The 21,825-nt window shown below is 40.3% G+C and overlaps 1 protein-coding gene across 4 annotated transcripts in view; it reads left to right on the top strand.

The window, feature by feature from the left end:
• Positions 1-20,989, top strand: part of VTI1A (vesicle transport through interaction with t-SNAREs 1A) — a 227,548-nt gene extending 206,559 nt beyond the window's left edge. For all 4 annotated transcript variants that reach the window (XM_081912142.1, XM_081912140.1, XM_081912143.1 and 1 more), the window contains one exon: positions 20,026-20,989. Coding sequence is in view for 2 of the 4 variants with exons in the window: in XM_081912140.1 (XP_081768266.1) it covers positions 20,026-20,119 (94 nt within the window). In the remaining 2 variants the exon portion in view is untranslated. The remainder of the gene's footprint in view (positions 1-20,025) is intronic.
• The last annotated feature ends 836 nt before the right edge of the window (positions 20,990-21,825 follow it).

A 21,825-nucleotide genomic window follows, 5' to 3' on the forward strand; every position in this document is an offset into this window, starting at 1 on the left:
GGGACAGGGGATTCCCATTGTGCTAGTGGAAATTTTTGTGCTCACAGAAGGCTTACTTATCCCACCTTGGATATAACTCTAACAGTCCAAGGGGGGAGAGTTCCACAATCTAGACACATAACCAAGAAGGCCCTACTTCTCATCCACTTAACAAGGACCATGAACAGGGCTTCCCCAGGAGATACTCAAGGCAGTGCCAGCTGGTACTGGAGGTTCTAGCACCCCAAGCCATTTTCAGTTTCAATACCAAAACCTTGAATTGGGTCCAGGAGCTCACTGGCAGCCAGTGCAGTGCTTTTAAGATTGCAGACATATGCTCCCATTTTGCCACCCAGTTTAGTAGCTGGGTAGCAGCATTCCACACAAGCTACAGCTTCTCCCACTGTTTGCAAAGGCAACCCCACACACAGTGCATTGCAATAAATCAGACATTTTTGGCAGATATTATATAACAAAGCAGTAACAGCCTGACCAGGGGAAATACTCATTTAAAGAAAAAGTGCAAAAATTCATGTCAAAATAAAAATAAAAATTACCTGACACTGTAAAGAAAGCACAACGCCAGGCAAACCTCTGGGAATGTTTCTAAAGGTGAGGCACCATTACCTATAAGGCCCTGCCTTTATCCACAACCCACCTCACCTCTGAAAGCAGTAGAAGCTGGTTGAAAGCACTCCAAGGCAGATCTTTATGGGCACATTAATGTGGAAAGAGGCCGTCCCTGAGGCACCCAGGTCTTAAGGTGCTAACACATGAGAGCAGCACAGACTACACATGCGGGGGGGGGGGGACATAATTAAGCCAAATGAGTACTTGTTAACCTGGAACTGTCTGGTTGCAATTGTGTTTGTGAAGCATCATCACATCTTCAGAATGGCAGTTGAAAGCTGACACGCATTAAGGTTTCAGTTGCTGCTATTAAAAAGCAAGGAGGTGAAAGGAGGTCGCCCCCCAGGCGCACCACAGTTTAAATGGCTAGCGGCCACACACCCCGGCTGTCCCGATTGGTCAGCCAGGGGACGTGACGCTGCCGGGAGTCCCTATGATGCAGGTGGCATGCCTTTCCCCACAGCCGGGTCACTGGGAGGTCCTGGATGCCCTTCTGCAATGCCGCCCCCAGGAAAGGGGAGCGGACTTGCTGCTCTTAAAAAGCAAAAACATGGTTATACCCTTTTGAAGCATCTGCTTTTTAAATATATATATATATATATATATACTGAAAGTAATACTATGTGCTGAATATAGATCTGCATTTGTCATGTATTCATTTCAAAAAGGAATTTATTTCTCACTTCCCATATCAAGGAGTTGCTGGCATCATTGAAAGTGTTAAGCAGCAACAATGTTCTTCTATAGCACTCAGATGGAAGCAGGGAAGGAAGAAGCATGTATCATTCATCTATAATGGGTGAAGAGAGCTTGTCACCTTTTCATCACCACATTGCACATTACAAAAGAAATGAGGAAAGAAAGAAAAGTGCAAGTCAGTTGCTCTTTCCCATCTTCAATGTGCATTTACATCAACCAGCTCTTATCCTTTCCAGACCCTGAGTTAGCTAAGGCTGAGCAAAAACTTTGCTTGGAAATTTTTTTGACTCAGAAGGTGGATTGGGGAGAGGCCAACATTTTCATGAAAGTCCCCCTTCAAATTTTCTGCCACCAGTTTATGGCCTTTTGTGGTAGCAGAGTTCATACTCCCTGCTGTGGGTACCCTTTTTCAAATATTATTTTAAAGAAAAACAAAAACAGGACAGGAACTGTTCCCTCATTTTGATTTGGCTTCTCTTGTCATCATGAAACCAAATTTCATGGGCTGTGCGGCACTGTCATCAAGCTAAATCAGAATGAGGACCAGAAAAACTGCCCTCACTTTGATTAACTGAGGAAATATGCCTATGTGATATCTGAAGCCAAATTGGGCTTCTCACTCCGGCATCTTGTGAGTAAAAATACTTTAAATGGTGTCCACTAACAGTGGATGGTGAGTTTGCAGTTGCAGTGAATGAGGCAAACAATTTGTCCCTGTTTGCGTTGTCTCTTTCCCACCTTCCCCGCGGGCTGCCATCAAATTTGACATTATAGTAAAAGGAACAAGTTCAGGGACAGGATGCATCATCTGAAGCCAATCTGAATCAATCTCTAAAGGGATCCTTGAGAATAAAAGGAATGATTTTACTGTAAGGTATGATTATGATTATCTCTAGAGCAACCAAAGGGATTGAAGTCGGCAAAACGTTAAATTGCAGAATACAGTGTAGAGGTAAACCAGGAAATGAGTGAGCGTTTTAACATTGCAATAATTTCCATAATCACTTCAGCTGCATAGTTACTTTTTATTTTAAACTTAAGGTAGAGTTTTGAAGTATCACTCAGCAGATATTTTGCTATAATCTGTAGAGTTTAATGAAAGCTAATTGGAGGACAAATTCTAGTCTAATTAAAATGTGACTGTATAAAATGTGAAGGATAAATGAAGGAAAATGCTCTATGGGGCAAAGAATTTCAAACAATTATTATTCTGAATACTGTCAAGTAATGCTTTTGTACATAATGATCATAGACATTGTTAGAAATAGAACAACCTTGAGAAAGTTATTTTAAATTAATGTTTTAGGTATTTTGTTTCAAAAGTGGACATTTAAGTAACAGCTGTATAAGGGTTTTGTTTAAAAATGAAAAATAAAAAAGCAAATCCCATTCTCATCTAAAACATACCATGTTCTGTTCACATGGTACATTCCATCCATGTTCTTTCATGATCAGCAGATGTAAAAGTTTGACTTATGAGTTCTAATGAGATTTCAATACTGAGCAAACAATAAAAATGTATGCATTGCATACTTTTATTGGGCTTTGGTTTCATGGTTAGTGTTACACCCTTTCAACAGCTTTGGTAATATTATATCCAGCAGGCTTTAGAGACAAGGTGAATTTTAATACTGGGTTGAATTGATGGAAATTAATTTGATGACTTTGTGCAAATAATGACTTTTTAGAGCATAATTATTCAGCAAAAGCTTTGTCTATAGGTATCTACAAGCAGATACCCTTTTCACCTGCTACTAATATATAAATAGTATGCTATGTTCATTATTCCATTGAAGACTGTTGGACCAGGATCAGGGAGAGCTGAGTTCAAATCCTAAATTATCCACACTCACATCAGATCATTTAAAACAAATTATCTTCACTTTTATTTCCTTAACAAAATAACGAGGCACCTTATACTGAAGAGACTTTATATTTTCCTTAAAAGTAACTAGAAAAGTACTATTCAAGTGTTCTGGCTTGATTTTTTTATTTTCCTTCCTCTGTTGTGGTCACAGTAAGACCCAAAACAAGTGTCTTTTATGAGAGAAAAACCCTACCCACCAGGGTCAATGTGAGCAGAGCTTAGGTGCCGTTATTTGTTAGTTTTGACCCTACCATTTTGCCAGGGAGCTGAAGACACCACACATGTTTGGCTGTCCCCCAATTGAACTGTTTGAACTCCACCTAATAACTGACATTTTCAAGATGGCTTATACAGTCGTACCTTGGAAGCTGAACAGAATCCATTCTGGAAGTCCGGTCTACTTCCAAAACGTTTGAAAACCAAATTGTGGCTTTTGATTGGCTGCAGGAAGCTGTGGAAGCCCAGCTGGGCATTTGGGTTCCAAAAGAACATTCACAAACCAGAATGCAGCATTTGGGAGCCAAAACGTCTGAGTTCTAGGGTGTTCGGGATCCAAGGTACGACTGTAATATATTTAGAATACAATAAACCAGATGACAGTAACCGGGGGGGGGGGGGAATAAGTTTTGCTCTAATGCTCAGATGGTCCAATATACAGTCATGTAAGGTCAGCTTGTTGGAAGGCATTATTGGTCTAGGACAGGGGTCTGCAACCTTTAAGACAAAAAGAGCCACTTGGACCCGTTTCCGAAGAATAAAAAACTGGGAGCCGCAAAACTCGTCATTATAAGAATAACTTTTTTGTCACTTTTTAAAATTATTTCTTTGTTTGACCCCTCAGAATTACTCCTCCTCATAGAAATAAACATTAAATTAACAAGTTACCTTTTTGTGTGTGTGTTCTTCACTCCCCTTCAAAACAGTGACCAGCATACATGCCCCCTCGCTAGTATCCGCCCCGGAGCAAAGGTGTAAAAGAGCCACATGCGGCTCCGGAGCCGTGGGTTGCAGACCCCTGGTCTAGAAGTTACCCAGTAAGTTTCAAGGCTGAGTAAGGGTCTAACCGTGGGCCTCTCTGAACCTCGGAGTGAAGCTCAGCATTTTTGCAGCTGCCTAGCCTAGAAGGCAGGAAATTGTGCACAGGGGAGATAGAGAGGCCTTTGTATGTGCCATGTATCTGTGTGGCTTGCAAGCATATCCATTGTGCTGACATATGAGCGACCCCACTCCCTATAGAAAAGAGGTAGGGAACCTCTGGTCCTTAGGCCAAACTCATCCCACCAGAAGTCCCCAAAACTATAGATACTGCAAAGAGACCAACAGGATGTCACATAGAGGAGGGAGAAAGGTTGTTTTCTGCTGCTCCAGAGAAGCGGACACGGAGCAATGGATCCAAACTACAAGAAAGAAGATTCCACCTAAACATTAGGAAGAACTTCCTGACAGTAAGAGCTATGTGACAGTGGAATTTGCTGCCAGGGAGTGTGGTGGAGTCTCCTTCTTTGGAGGTCTTTAAGCAGAGGCTTGACAACCATATGTCAGGAGTGCTCTGATGGTGTTTCCTGCTTGGCAGGGGGTTGGACTCGATGGCCCTTGTGGTCTCTTCCAACTCTATGATTCTATGAGCTTAAAGTGAGTTCCTGATTGTTCCTTTGCTGGACCAAGGTGTCCTTACTCTAGGAGAGGGAAGCTGTTCCCCTTTTGCAGACACTCAGAGCTACTCCTTTCCCCTGTTTTCAGAGGTTTAAGGAGCAGCACAGGGCTGTTTACAAAAGGCTTTCTAATAGCCTCACCTGCTTTCGGAACCTCTGAAAACTAGAGGTTTAAAGAGCAGCACTGGGCTTTTAGAAAGTCCTTTTGCAAACAGTCCCTGATACTCTTTAAATCACCAGCCTTTTTGCAGAACAGCAGTTTGAACCTCTGAAAACTGTGGGGGTTTTCTTGATTTCTGTAGGGTTTTGGGGTTTTTTTGTAAACTTCTTTGAGGTTTGTTTGTTTTTACAATCATGCAGTGTATAAATTTTATGAAATAACAAACAAATAAAAGTGTTCCTTAACACCTATTCTATAAATGGAACAGTCCATGCTTTTGTGCAATCTGTACAGGTGAGATACACTTTATAAGCATGTAAGTATTTTATATTAAGCTTTAAAATGTCTCCAACTAGCATATTGCGCCTTTCAGTATGCTTATCGCTGAAAAGTTTGGGGCAAGCAGGCAGGAATTAGAGAATTCCTTCTTCTGATCAGATTGCCCCTCTAATACACACAGTACTGCAGGAGCATCCCTATTGCCACACTGATCTCTCTTTGCAAGTATGAACATTTTAGTAAGTCTTGCTGTTTATGGCTGTTGGATGGCTAAAGCTTATATCATGAAAATCTCAGCTTTATTTCTCTCGGCCCTTTAGCTACGTGAAAAGGCTTGAAAGCATGGCTGCTCACAGTATTCTACATAAAGAATTCATTCTATAAGTATGGCTCCTTATGTAGCCAAAACAGCATCACACACGCAAAAAGAAAGGTATCAGCAGACTCAGAACAAAACAAAACAAAATCAGGGAGGAAAAAGAATTGTCAGAAAACCTCCCAATCGACCCATTGAGGACTGACAGTGTAATAAAATGCTGACTGAAGGGGGGTAGGGATCACACTGAAGAGGACCACTGCAAACCATTACATTTTGTTGCAGATCCAAGGGATGCCAACATTGTACAGAAATGCTCCTTCTCAGAAAAGTGTGCGTAAGATCCATTTTAGGAATCTCATCTTAGATAAACCACCTAGAATGAAAAGCCAGGGTTCACCCGCTGCTTTTAGCTCTGTCCTGGGACCTATTTCAGATGGTAAAAACATACCCCTTGTGCTTCCAGTATTAAAAAACTCTTCCATGTCTCTTTGTGAACAGGTATGCTACATTGAAGCTACATTAAGTTCATCTAATATAGCTAAAAATATATATTTAGTTCTGTATTTTGTTTGATCTCACGAAGGCTCTACATCAGGCATGGCCAAACGTGGCCCTCCAGCTGTTTTGGGACTACAAAACAGCTGGTCCTGGTCCTGTTAGCTAGGGATGATGGGAGTTGTAGTCCCAAAACAGCTGGAGGGCCAAGTTTGGTCATACCTGCTCTACATAGTGGATCAGATACATACATAATGTCAGATACAGATACACAGTATCCATAGGAGGAGGAAACCAGATGTCTACTTTTACTATGGGTCAAATTTCCGCTATCTGAGTTTAGTTTATCTGTGAAGCAATGGAAAATATGTCTGAAGGTGTTCACAACACTCTATATTGTACAAGTGCAGAACCTTCTGTAACAAAACAGCCTTACCCATGCACAAAAAAGGTACCTGCAGGCTCGTGGGAAACCCCAAGGTTTGTAGAAGTACAAACCCCCTTATAGGGCAGAAAATAAGGAGCAGAAGAGCCAAAAAATTATTCAGTAGGGAAATACTATGGAATGCTTATTGACTATTGAGACAGGAAAATAGGTTGTGGAGAAAGAATTTCAACCCTATGGATAATTCATATCTTTGTAAATAGCTTTTCTGTTTAGCCAAACAGTTTGTTATCAGAACCTTGATTAAAGCTTTTGGGGTTTCAGATTTACCAAGATGTGCTGTTTTTATGTATTTTTAACAATAGATTCAGTACTTGATCTTGGTGCAGAAATCTATTTTGCTATTCTGTTTATCATCTGTCCACGGACTGACCCAGGTAGCCGCACCTGTGACCAGTTTTTGTAGCAATATCTAAAGAAGGGGAAAAATACAAAAGTAATCAGCACATTTTTGCCTTTCATTTATCTCTGTCATCTGGGAATCTGATTCTGATAACATCAGGAGCAACGAAAGACACATCCTGATATTGTGGCTGTGGGGTTTTTTTGGTTCTTTCTTTTTGTCTAGACATTGAAGAGCATCCACTTGTATCTCTGGAACACACATATGAGAGAGGAGGGGGAGATGGATTCTAGGCTGGAGGCCAGAGGGGAGTGGGGGTAGTAAGCTGTCTATATTTTCTAAAAAAAGAAGTTAAAAACCACCACCTACTCATCATGTGGTTGGAGACTGAGGTTGTAAAAATGTGCTGCAGGCAGAAGTTCTGAAAAATCCCAGAAAGTGTTGAAAACATCCCTAAACAAGGTATTTTTCTCCTGCACCTTTCTTGCTAAAGGTCCCAATTGCTGCCAAGAAAACTAGTGAGAATGTTAGCTGCCAAATAAAAAATTTATGACAGTGTTTGGCAAAGGACTGTATCGCTGCTTGTTTTATATATTTCCACAAGGCTATTGAAAGGCTTTTTTATTTTTTATATAAAAAAAACGTACACAGTTCACTGATCATTGTGTTCTCTAATGGTAAAAAGTAAACCCAAAGAAGGATTAAACAATATAACTTTTTATTATTTAATAACCGCCTATAAGTATTTGCCATGGTAAGAAAATATTTTTTTTCTCCAACATTCCTTGTATATCTGTTATATAAAACACCTGACAGGCATCCTTGTGGGGTGAGTCAAGTCTTGCAGTAAATAAACATGAAATCATCAATTAAAAATGTATTGCTATAGCATTTTTACTTGTTATACATTCATGTCTGGGTCAGTAAACTGCCTGTTGGGAAACATAAGGGGGCTCATTCACTTTTGCATGGTATTTATAGTTGAAAAGCAACAGAAATAATAGGCTGCAATTGTGTGGCTCACCGATATCTATTACACTTTTGGTCTATGCCATTCAATTAGCGGTGTGGAAGGAAAAATATTTTTGTGTGTATTGAGTTGGGAAGATAGCATATTTGTAATACAAAGATAGCATATTGATGGTACTAATTAAGCTGGCTAACGATCATGTTAACACCCTTTTAGAAGTTACTGTGCCCATCTAAAGCTATCAGATTATCTCTCTACTGAACAGCAATCAGACTGAGGTTCCAGCTGATTATTAGTTACGTTTACGATAAACTTCATCTTGCTTGACACTAAAGCAGAGTTTCATAGCAATCCTCAGGCCCTGGACTTTGGTAGAAAAACTCTGGAGCCTAAAAATTGTTTTCCATTTCTGAAGCAGTGTGTCCCTTGGGATGCAGAAAGCTTATTCATATATACATAGCCCAAGCTTAGCTCCCTACTAGTAGGGGAACAAATTCCCCTGTCCCACCCTTCACCATTGCACTAAGCAGTGCTTTTTCTGGCAGTACTCAACAGTATGCAGTACCAGCACCTTCCTCCCACCCTTAAAATCTTGTGATAAGGTAAATGGAGGGTGAAGAGAGTGAGCAAGCAACCGTGGCTAAAAGGGGAGTTGTGAAAAGCAGAAGACTGAGGTGGCAAGGAAAAGGAGGCCTTTGGGGGCAGGCTGCAATTGCTGCTGTCAGTCAACAGGTTGCACCTTTTGCTCTTGGCTGTCTCACTGCGCCACGAGCATCTGGGCGAGCATGAGTGCCATTTCCCTTTGGTCTCTGCTTCCATGTCTGCAGGGCAGTGGCGGGGAGAGAGAGAGAGAGAGAAGGGGAAGGAGGCAGCAGCTTCTGCTGCTAGTGCCACCGTCCTCCATTTTGTGACTGGGGCAAACCATAGAGGTGAGCACAGACTGTGCAGCTGGTGGCTGGGAAGAGATGAAGGAGAAGGAGTTTGGTGGGATTACCTATTTCCATTTTATCTCATACCTTAATCAAAAATGACCAAGAGATATTATCAAAGGCTTTCTCCGCATCAAAAACCATTAATACGGCCTGTTTTTCATTTCTCACTTCCAAAGTTCATGTGATGAGCAGACGGGGCAAGGTAGGGGGAGAGGTTGAAGAAGGCGGAGGGGTGCACAAGATGGGGTTTGAATTGAGGGGGGACAAGAGAGAGAGTGTGAGAGTGGGGGAGAGAGAGAAAGGGGGGGGGAGGTTCATGGTGAGTACCAGCACTGGTTTTTTTTTTTCTGGGAAAAACACTGCCAGTAAGCAACAGGGACTCCACTGTGGGTCCTGTCTGCTCTTGGAGGTATTTATTCACCTAGTGCATTCCACCTAGTGGAATACACTACCACAAGTTGTGGTGGGGACCGCTGACATAGCAGATTTTAAAAGAGGACGGACAAATTCATGGAGGATACAACTATCACTGACTACCAGTTATAATGGCTGCCGCTCCCTCCAGGATCAGAGGCACTATGACTCTACATAGCAATTACTGAAGTGCAACAGCAGGAGAGGGCTAATGCTTCATGTGCCGCTTGTGAGCTTTTCATGAGGATATGGTTGGCCTCTGTGGAGAACTGAATAAAGAGCAGGGCTCTTCTTAATCTCAGAGAGACTCTTCCTGATTATAGCACCTCAGGTTTTTAGTGTGCCCTTGTTACAAGAACCTGGGCAGTTCCCAATGGATTGCCCGGCATATCGTGTCATATATTTTTAGCAGTGCTTTAAATGGATGATCAGCTCTCAAAATACAGGAACTTGTTTCTGTGACAGAAGTCTCATAAATGCAACGAAGAGAAGGCTGGTTTACATATTTCATGGTATTTGAAATAAATGATTAGGGACAGGCTGCCATTAATGAGATTATTCCATATGGCATTCAGAGTTAATTTACAGAAGATTAGTTTTTAATCGGGCAAATATCATAAGCAAATTAGTATCAAACTAAGAAATTAAGTGAAAATAAGTTTGGCTTGGAATAATTGTGGACTCAGCTATATAGCTGCAAATAAAACGTTTTAACTGTGTTTTAAGTGCAATATGCAATGTGACACTAGATGGCGATGGTGAGCCTTATGGAAAATTCAATGTATTTTTAAAATTGCTTTTAAAAAAGCTTTTTTTCCCCATTGAGACACTATAATTCTGTTGAATGGCATTGGCTTTTTTGCTGCTGCATCACTGTTGACTTCTGTTAATCCTCTGGTCTATTGGGACCCCCAGGTCTACTAAGACATCAGAATGAAATACAGAGCTTCATTCTTCATTCAAATTGATAAGTCAAGCTCATAAAAGCCATTTGATGGCTCTTTTTTATAATGAAAGGTGGGCTACAAATATTTTAAATAAATAATACAAATAAATAAAAATGGTCCGTATAGAGTACCAGAGATTATTATAGAAACAAGCAGATCATCTAAAATGCAAAGGAACTATGGAGAAGTAGGTGCACTGCTTTCAACTGAACAACCAATGTACATCATGCTTTTTATGTAAGTCATCCAGAACAGAAGAGTTCTGTGGATCATTTTTTGCTAGTTGGGCTAGGATTAATGCCACTAGAAAATCACACTGGTACTAACTAAGACCTCTTGTAAATAGACGCTGTGGATGAAATCCCATATTGTGTGAGTGAACCTCTGCCTGTACAATGGGACTACATCTTCCTTTTGCCCCTACTGCCGCCCCCAGAAGCTGCTCTGGAAGGTCTCCCAACACATTTTGTGGAGCACATTTTGAGGGGAGAAGGGGACAGGTGAAGTCTTGTTACGTGAGCAGATGCTTATTCCACTTGTGCATGAACAGTGTTGGATAGAATCCTGGATCTGAGCACAAAGGAATCACAGGTTTGCATTTCAGCAGTTGAAACCTGCGCATACATTAATGGATTATTCCATTTTTAGAAGTGATTGTGTGTGTGTGTGTGTGTGTGTGTGTGTGTGTGTGTGTAGTATCTTCAGTATAGCCCCGAACTTCCTTTCCAGTGGGAAAAGATTTAATTGAGCAGAATGAGCAGATATCTTTATTCCTTCCTTGAAGAACCAAGTACCTTTACACTGTATTGGACTAACACTAAGTGTTTCCTGCAAACAGTGAAAGAATAAGCCATCACTTCTTCCTCAAATTCTCGACTCTGATCTCACTGCCCCTCAGAGACATGGGGTCTATAATTCAGAAACTTCCTTATACTACCGCTGAATTCCAGCTCCCCACCCTGTTACTTCTCCCTATGTACAAAGGCTAGTTATTTTATTAAAGCACTGAGTTTATAGTGAAAATTTCTAGTATTTATGTCTCTTTAACAGCAATATGCAGTGAGAGAGAGGACTTTAATAGTAGCAAGTAGCTCCTGTCAGCTAATTCTGCCACGTAAACCATTTGTGAATACATCGATCTTCTTTTATTCATTTCTTTTGTGCCAATCCCATATTTGCTATTCCCATGATTTCTCTGAATCAGTTGGTCAAAAAAATGATTTTTATTTGTTCCGCTGGCCTTCTGCAATATTAGCTTATGAACTGTTTTTTACAGGGAGGCTCAAAGCACACAGCACAGGTTGGGGGGGGGGGAGCCTATAGCAGTCAAAATTGTTGTCTGAAATGTCTTCAGACGGGAAGGCTGAATTTATTGCACAAAACAAGTCCTAGCAATGTGGAGGTGTGCAGTCCTGCTCATTATCCCTGGAAAAATGGGGGAACCAAAAAGCACAGTAAAAAAATTAAATTTTAATAATGCTAGTGATATTTTCTAAATCCTTCTTGACAGAAAGATTCTCATTATTTTTATCTGTCTCAGAGTAGGCTCCTTTAATGCCATCTTCACAAATGGCCTTAGCCATGATTGTTTTCTTTTCTTCAGAGCATTCAGTGGAGGGGGGTGGAGGATGAATATATACGATACATACTAAAATGCTTTTCTATCACTCAAAAAGTGCCATTGAGTACTAACATTTTGGATAGCACATTTTCAGGAACAGTTGCTGCATATACCTCTGCAAAGGGATTGGGGTATCTCCCCCCCCCCCTTTTGCTCATAAAAGGTCCACACGCTTAAGACAATTGTAGGCAGCCTCCTATGGAAAAAGACACCCAAATACAGAAGGGAAAATAAGCCTAAAAGTGATGTTCATACATAGTTTGAAATCACAATTAAAGCAGAAGTAGTTTTGTTTTGTTTTAGAGTTCTTGGAGTTCTGCTAATAGAGGAAGATTGCCCTTCTGGCTTAGATCAAGCTTCTCTGAAACTGTTCCTTTTGTTTCCTTAAAATTTGTGGAATGTAAATGAAACCATAGTTACTACAGTAGCTAAGCCTCTGTCGTGTTTCTTCTTGTTGGCTGCTTTTGCACATGCTACTGCCAGTGAAATAATTGTTTTATCTAGATGAATGCTTTTCTTTATCAGAAACCCATGTGTGTACACACATCCCAAAACCAGACACTTTCTACAGAGTTGATTAAATAGAGGCAAATAAAGGAAAGCTGCCCATAAACTTCCTTATTTCTAAGGAGAAACTCTTTAGCATATTGATAAGGGGGTCATCTTTCAAGCCCACCTGCGCTGGCACTTCTTGACACTTCACTAGGTAGGTTGACTTGGAAGTTCAGTATGTGATTTAAGTGAGATGCCAAGTGGTTCTGAATATCTGTGCTCACATAGAACACAAGTGTTGTGTTCTAAACACCTCAGAAGTCATCCTCATAGTTACAGCCACCCCAAAAGATTTGCTTTTGCAATTTCTCACACAGGAGCAAGATATGGAACAAGACCCAGGGCTTCAGAAGGTCTGTCAAGCAGTAGCCCATTTACAAAGTTTGTTCTGGTCTCTGAAAAGACAAATGAAAGGAGGGAGAGAACAATTTTTATTGCACTATTATTGTGAAATTAGCTGTATTTAAAATAATTGACTACCTATGAGATATGGGGCTACTAGTCATTTAAGCAATGTTGCATTTAGCTTTACAGTGGTACCTCAGGTTAAGAACTTAATTTGTTCTGGAAGTCCGTTCTTAACCTGAAACTGTTCTTAACCTGAGGTACCACTTTAGCTAATGGGGCCTCCCACTGCTGCCGCCACATGATTTCTGTCCTCATCCTGAAGCATAGTTCTTAACCCGAGATACTATTTCTGGGTTAGCGGAATCTGTAACCTGAAGCATCTGTAACCCGAGGTACCACTGTAGTTGTTTTCGTGTGTGTGTGTGTGTGTTTGTGTATTTGTAATTCAAATGAACTTTTAAGTACTTTTTATAGGAGACAATGACAGACTAGCATAAATGCTCAATATCGAAAAGAAAAGGTGAGTAGTGTAAAAAGTACTATTGGTCCGTGCCATCTATTTAGCTGGTTGTTTAGCCTAGTTGTCATGTGGTGCTTTTGGACAAGATTAAGCACCTGTATTAGATCTCTTTTTGCCATAGAGAAGCTACTTATATACCCCCTCCCCTCCCCAATGTTCTATCCCAAGGCCAACATTTATATTTATACTTGGATCATGTCATCCTGTTTTCTGTTGTGCTCCACCTAACATTTACCTGAGGACTATGCTTTGGGCCAGTATACTTGCATAATATAAAGGCCTAAATAGCCTTTTTCCTCAATGGAGGCGGAGAACACTGCCCCTTTAACTATTATTACATCTGAATTAGCTGCCATTGTGGTAGAATTAGGGCTGCACTTTGTCTTTTCCAGAGCCTCACAGGTGTAGGTCCCAACTTACATGATCTTTCCAACAGAATTAGTGTGTTCAGAATGAGCATTTAGGTATACCACGATGGAGAGCAGAATCCCAATTTTTGATGCCTGGATTGTGTGGCTCACAAATTCAATTCTTGCAGTTGTCCTGGATATTCAAGAGTCTGATATTCCTGTGCTTATTGTGTCCGGCCATTTTTCTGCTTCATTTGCATGTACCATTTGTTTTATTTTGTACGGGTGCATGCATACGTATAAAACTTCTAGGCTTTGACTATCTGCAAAGATAATATTTAGTGTTGCTTAAAGGTAAAGGGAGCCCTGACCATTAGGTCCAGTCGTGGACGACTCTGGGGTTGCGGCACTCATCTCGCTTTATTGGCCGAGGGAGCCGGCGTACAGCTTCCGGTTCATGCGGCCAGCATGACTAAGCCACTTCTGGTGAACCAGAGCAGCTCACAGAAACGCCGTTTACCTTCCTGCTGGAGTGGTACCTATCTATCAACTTGCACTTTGACGTGCTTTTGAACTGCTAGGTTGGCAGGAGCTGGGACCAAGCAACGGGAGCTCACCCTGTTGCAGGAATTTGAACTACCAACCTTCTGATTGGCAAACCCTAGGCTCTGTGGTTTAACCCACAGCACCACCAACTTACGGGGTGCATTTCTTTCGTCTGAAACTTCGACTAGTTTAATGCTGAATGCATAAGTTTACAGAAAGCCATTTTGTATTGTGTACCATTAAACTTGAAATATTTTTCATTAATCTGTCTGTGTTCTTGAGAGGACTGCTTTCCCCCTGTACATTTCTTTGAAAATAAAGCCCTGCGTTGTAATAAAAGCATGTTAACTGATTCATGGTAGCCACTTATTTTTCTTGTATTTGTACTGGTGTCAGAGCAGAATGCTTCTTAGAAATTTATTCATTATTGTAGGCAAAAACTTACAAAACAAGTTTGTTGAGGATTGCTCATCACTTAATTTATAGGATATTACTTCAATTCCTAATTTTATTAGCAATTGTCATTGCAGCCATTAGTGCTTAATGCCAAGGAATCATTATCCAGTGCTGGTCAGTCAGGTGCTAAAGCTTGTACAAGTCATTAAGATGGACTCTAAATGTTGTGCACCTCCCTCACTAATGAATGCAGCTTGGGAGGGGGGTGTTTCCTAAAGAATTTTAATGCAGTTGGCAATCGTAGTGCAAGAGTAGCTAACATGCTATAAAGTAAGTAGTTGTCTCTTCTGAAACACCTTCACATATAACTTTGCTGCAAATCTCATCAGAGCCATTGTACGCGCAGATTTCGGGAGAGGTAGCTCTAACGCAGCAAGGTCATGCAAACAATGGTTTTGGGAATGGGTCTGAAGTGTAGGCTTGATTTCTGCTGGCCTGGAGATCATTGCAGAGATGATCTGCTTGACCTCTAAGATGGAAAACTGTCCTGTCATTCTTTGTCTCACTGAATAAAATTGGCATTGACTTCGGAGTGGAGCTACTAGAAGGTTTATTAAGGAAAAGTTAGGCAGTATGGCAATACACAGGAAAAGCAAATCTTGACCGGAAGACCTGATGCTTTATATCGGGGCTGACTTTGGTAATCTTTCATAATATGGCGCTCTGTGTGAGGCCAAAATTTGGCACACCCAAATGGATGTACTCAACTTTGTGCCCCCTTGGATCGGCCCCCTGTGCAGGAGAACTGCCTGCACCACCCAGAATCCAGTATGCCAATACAGTAAATTGCATTTCCTTCATGTCTATTTAATACAGTGCACCGACAGCAAGCCCCACCTAATTTCAGATCAAAACATTTCTAGCCTGGTATGCCTTTCTTCATATGGTGGTTTTAGTATTTTAAGAGCAAACAGAATGTAAACCTACAAGGCTACTGAACAGAAGTATGAGTTATTAGTGAGAACTAGTGTGCTGAAATGGATGCAGGGTTGAAACTGTATCTAAGAGGCCACACGTAAAATCTCAGCATTCACTTCACCCCAATTGGTCATCTTGAGCAGACTACAGTGGTACCTCTGGTTGCGAACGGGATCTGTTCCAGAGGCTCATTCGCAACATAAATAGAACGCAACCCGCAGCGGTGCGTCTGCACATGTGCAGGTTGCGATTTGCCGCTTCTGCGCATGCGTGTAATGTCATTTTGCGCGTCTGCACATGCACAAGCAGCAAAACCCTTTCCGGTACTTCTGGGCTGAGTAACCCTTTCCAGTACTTCTGGGTCGCTGCGGGACGCAACCTGAAAAAACGTATCATGAAGCAAACATAACATGAGGTATGACTGTACTGTCTCAGCTTTTCCAATCCATTAAATAGTGGGAAATCCTTTGTGCATAAGTCCTGTGTAAATACTAAATTTGAATATGATTCTATGCAGACATTTCTTTTTTCAGGAGCACTGGCTCAGCCATAACTATTCATGTTGTGTGGTGCAATCATGTGTAATACTGTGGAACTTATAAACCTTATGGAACTGCATGCGATTCTTGCTGTGGATCTGTGATTGATTCAGAGATTCACAGAATCCTTTAAATCAAGATGTCCATGTGAGAATCCCTCTTTAGTTGAAGGGTAAAAACCCAGCAGTTATTTACAATAGACTATCACAACGAAGGGCTGGTTCAGAACTCACTCCCCCCCCCCATGCAAGGTGTTCCATCCATCTCTCCTGACACATTTGCACATAGAACTTAATGTATGATCTCCAGCCCTCCATGGACAGAGTTGTTACCACAGTCACTGAAAAATGAAAAGGGAAGATTCTAAATGCCTCATCCAGCCCCATCTTATTCTTACAACAACATATAGATTTGTGGGCAAAAACTTCTGTAAATTCGGTCCACAGACTGCATCGAATAAACAGTTAATTCGTCCTAATATCAGCAACGCTGTGATTCATAATGCAAACTGGAAGCATCCTTGATGTTTTAGTCACACATTCCTTTTAATTTGGCCATGCATTCTTTTAAAGCTACAGTGTGCTAACTTAATAAAATGCAGCATGCAAATGCACAAGTTTTTGCCTTCAGGCACTTTAGCCATGGATGTTTCAGTGGGTGTCTCCTTTCAAGTATATATTATTTCTTAAATTATTTACCCTGTAAACATGCTTTGCATTTTCAAAGGAGGCGCTGGGTTGCCTCTCTAGAAGATTGAACTGAATTTTTTAGGTAAAAAGAATCCAAAGTTACAAATATCATTTGTGTTTTTGTTGGTGAGTTAGCCATGTGGCTTTTTGCAGAAGATGCTGAACCCCACTTTCCTCCTTTCCCTCCCACCGCTTGAAATTCCTTGCTGCTTTGCCTGGAGCAATACCCACTGGCAGTGTCTGGCTGTGACAGTACTAGAGGCCTCTTTACAGATGGGTCCTGCCAATGCCAACCATTGTTCTGCCACTGTGAGCTGGTTTGATTACAGAATATTGCTGAAATCCCACCCAGCCCCCAGCCCTCTTTCTTCATTCTTTCTTTTAGCGCCCTGGATTGTTGACTTGAGATCTGAAATGTATTGACACCAGACTCCAAGTTCTTTATGTACCATTCCATCCTATCACCCTTCAAAGTGGAGCTCTGCTGCTTCAGAAACTCATTCTGAAGTTTTCCTTGCTCTGCTCCCCTGCCTGAAACGCTACAGACTCAACATAACTTTTGCCGAGATTTAAAGAACATGTTTATTTTAGGGTTTAATATGAAACAGGGTAATAATTCTGCAGAGGAGCATGTTGATAACATCCTTCCTATTTCATGATTAATTTGTTCTGTTCAATATTGTATTCTTTTGCTGCAGTGGGCAAGCTAATTCAGATTCCTAGAAGTTGAACTTTGATATGCATATCCTACATTCGTACTTTAATGGAACATTTAATTAGCAGATACAGGTGGGGGTCTGTACTGCTTCCTCTTTTCCTGATGAGGATTTTAGAGACGAGTTTGCAGATTAAGTAATCTTCCAATCAAGTGTGCAGCTAGAGAATTAGAAATGAAACATTTGGAGGACTCATTTTATTTATTCTTTTTTTCTCACTGTAATTTGGGTATGATGAGACACTAACTAGGTCAGATATGAGGCGATGGCTTAACGATTCAGTGTGTTAGATGTATGCATTTGCCTAACTATGTGTTCGACTGAGCAAGTTCCATCCACAGTTAATCCTTTGTAAATTAGCATCATGGATGCCTTGGGGCCTTCATCCCACAAATAAAATGGTTGTCAGCACAGTCATATTAGAGGAATATTACTGTATGTTACTTAAGGCTGAATTTTTAAAGAGTTTTCATGCTTTTTAATCTGTTTCTCTGCTGAATTTCAATTTTCCTGAGTTTCTTTTCAGGATCAATGAGGGTGACTGAGTAAATATGCACTCTGCTTTTCATGCATTCATTTGGGCAAACAGTTTGCTATCAGGTGTTGTTTTGCTAGAAAATGCCCCAAAAGGAGAGGGAAAGAAAGAAAGAGAGAGTGGTTGAAAGTTCAGGTGTTAATCTGCACTGCAAACTAATAAGAAGCAGAAGCCTCTTTAATTAGCTTTAGTTTGTTAGACCATTAAACATTTTTCCTCTCCAAGAGAGACAGAGTAGTCCGCTCCCTTTGGCAGAGTAAATATTGCCTGTTAAGTTTGAATTAGCTGTCATCGTGGGAGAATTAATGCTGCGCTTTATCCTTTCTAGTGAGGAAGGGAAAAATAAACGAGACAGATCTTAGTTCAGCTTTAAGTGATAAATGAGGACAAAGCAGGCCATTCATCTCCTGCTAGCAAAGTGGACACAAGCACTAAAGCAGTTTTGCGGAAGACGTGTCAGCAAATGTGATCATTTTGTAACCTGTCAGGAGGATAGAGAGCTAGTCCTTTTAAAGTGTCACAGGGGAGTGTGTTTGTCTGATGTGACAGTTTTCATCCATCCATTTACTTTTCTTTTTTTTAAAGGTGAATGTTGTAGCAGTGGCTGGCCTTGTGAAAAAGGAGGGAGGGCTCTGAAGTTGGTTCAAAACTGCATCCTTCCGCACTTACACTTGCCTATGCAACCAGACACAACTAGTATGATATTATTTATTTAACCATGAAATTCTCATATGTACAAAGGTGCCTGTTTGTAATGTATGGCAAACAAACATCCCACCTTACTATGAGCTCAGCCTATTGTTTTTCCTTCCACCATCCATTGTTTCTTTGTTTGAATAGCGTTTATGGTTTTATTTTCTATCTTTTTACAAACAAGATTGAAATTTCAGTTGGTTTTTTGGGGTGGCGTTGTCGTTGTTTTTTGGTGGAGAGGGGGCTGTCAATCTGTTTTTAACAATGCTATACTGCAAATATGTTCCTGCCATGTAAAGGTCAATATTCTGCAAGAGCCTGGATAAATGTTTCCCTGGAATGAAGCTCAGGCCTTTTCTTTAAAAAAATAAATACTCATTTTTAATAGTTCTGTACAGATGGGTGTCATTCAGACTCTGACGACTGATAGTTTGTATGCTGATGAAACAAGAGGTTCATTTCCACAAGTGATGTGTTACCATTACTGATTTCTATCTGTTCAGTACACAGGAATGTAGCATTTGCCTGATTACCATAAGTGAATCTATGCAAGTGAGGCAAAGAAAGGTTTTAGAACATAAGAGTCATATTTGACTTGTCCTTCTATGTAGCATCCTTTTTCTTCATCACTATCTTTTATACTTCTCCCTTGGTATTTGGTTCAAGTGAGTACCTTGCCAACAAGTTCCCTACCCTTGAAATCTTTCACTTTAATGCACAAATTAGCGACTGCTTTCTCTCTGGAATTAAGAAACCAAAATAAAATTATTTGAAAACCTCCATTATGGCTTGCTTGGGTTGCTGTGGGTTGTATCCACTTAAATATGCAATGAAAATGAAATCCATTCATTCCAGGGAGTCTACTCTGAGTATGACTTAGTTGGATAAAACTTTATGTGGCAAGCTCCTTTCCAGTATGAATCACCATCAGGCTTGTTTTAAATGTTCCGTTTAGCAGGTTTTAGATATTTAGTTAAATTATAAAATAAAAACAAACATTCAGATATTAATTTAATGCACACATAAATGTTAGAAGGCCCAGCCCCTTAACAAATGCTTTCAACTACAGGAAGTGAGGGACAAACTAAACATTACATCATTACATGTGTTCAGCCATTGCATAGCTTGAAAAAGAAAGCAGATATGGACATCTCAGATTTGGACTGTGAGAGGGTTAAAGCTTCCCCCATACTTACCTTTAAAAAAAAACAGCCACACAATGCTAAAGTCACATCTAGTTTGGCTCTCAGTGACACAAATAACAATCAAGATCAGTACAGACAATAGTTTTAGAATCTAGATAGCTGTACTCCATGGGTTACTCACATGGAAAAGAAAAGTTAGGTGCTTTACATTACGCTTTTATTGTCTTATTCTCTTTCACCATTTTCTTTTCTTTTTATTCCCTTAGGATCATTCAAAACCGGATTTTGTTAGTTATCTTGGGGATCATCGTCATCTTTGCAGTCCTGATGATTATTTTTTTTTCTGTCAGGGGACACTGATATCTTTGTTCTTCACTGACCAGCAACAAACTGCTTCAGAGTAATTAAGACAAAGTGGTCACATGAATCATTCTCTTGCACTGAAAGGTTCTCTCTCTCAAAGCCTGCGGTTCAACTCTGGTGCAAGTAGCATAAGCATATTTTGTCTTACTGGCTGCATGTGCATTTGATATTTTTCTTTGTTTTATGTCATAGTATGACTGTTCCGGTTTTCCTATATTAGCATATGCAATGAACATATTGTTAGTATACAAGACCTCATGTGTAAGCAACTTATTAAATTCCATGCCAGATTTTTAATGCTGATACTTGCAAGCATTTAAACACTCGACTTGGCTTGAGTTGGTATTAGATCTCTGGCAAGAAATTCCCTCTTAGGATCTTGGAATAGGAGCAAACAGAATTTTAAAAAAAATAGTGTGACATACTCAGGCTTGAATAACAATCACAAATGTAACCCAGGAAAGCCAGAGGAGTCATTGCTTCTAATAAACATATTGTCTTTTGACAGGATGGCTTCATGTCCACTGTGAACCTAGTATTCAAATGTGATAGTTTTTCTTATTTCTTTCAAACTTTATTTACAGATCATGTATATATATTCATATCTACCAAGTCCTGGATTGTCAGATGAATTTATTTTGCAGTGTTGCCCTATGACTGTGTTGTTGTCATGCTGATAATGTTGCTTTCCAATATTGTGATTTTAATGAATGCAGATTCCAAAGCAAGAAAAGACTGGCTAGCAGTTATATAGGGATCCTTTCTGAGTCACTTCTCAGTTTTCTGGATTTAGATTCAATACAATAATGAGATTTAAAATCTGAAGTATCATGCAAGAATAAAGATGGTGAGATTGTGTGCAAGTAATATTTTGAATGAATTCTATGTGCAAGAAATATCTAGAATGAATTGCATACATACTTCCATTTCATGTAAACAAATATGGACATAGCTGAAATGCTGAAAGAGGAGTGTATCTACTCACATAGGGGTGGCAAGAAAACAGCCAGTTGACCTTTTTCTGTATGTCAGCAGCTATTGCTTGTGCTCTCCCTTCTCTGGCCCAGCTTACCACACATTAATAATAATAGTAATAATAATATATTTAGACACCACGAATCAAGCCCTGCCAATGTCCCTCAAATTTGAGAAACTTGTAAATTACATTTCTCATAGTTCCTATAATCCCTTAAAAACTACCCATGTGCTTGCAGAATCTCCTAGGACCATACTGCAGCACACTGTGAGCTATCTCTGCACCATTGCATCTAGGTAAAAAAAGGAAAGGGTGGGGAGATGAGGAAGGCTGGACTTCGGTTGTGGAGCTAATCCTGGACTTGGAGGTGTCTGGGTCCATTCTTAAATGCATCTGGAGGTAGCCCAGAAAATCTGATGTCCATGCCATTCCATTTTCTGGTATTACCTTTCATTAGACAGATAACTAAATGCTTGCCACTTAGAAACCACAGCATAGCCACTTTTAGCTGTAAAAACATTGTGTCTAACATGCTCCTTCTATTACCTGTGTATGCAAAAGGAGGAGGATGCAGTTGCTTAATAATAACAATTATTACAATTTTATCATCCATTTGCCCGGAGATGAGAGCAAAAGATTTTCATAAGACCTTTTGAAGTGCATTAATTGGAGTCGCTTGCACAGATTATGAAACCAGAAATTTTGAACCCTTAGGGAACAGACTAAA

Source organism: Podarcis melisellensis, assembly GCF_964234715.1.
Source record: "Podarcis melisellensis genome assembly, chromosome: 5".
NCBI lineage: Eukaryota > Metazoa > Chordata > Lepidosauria > Squamata > Lacertidae > Podarcis > Podarcis melisellensis.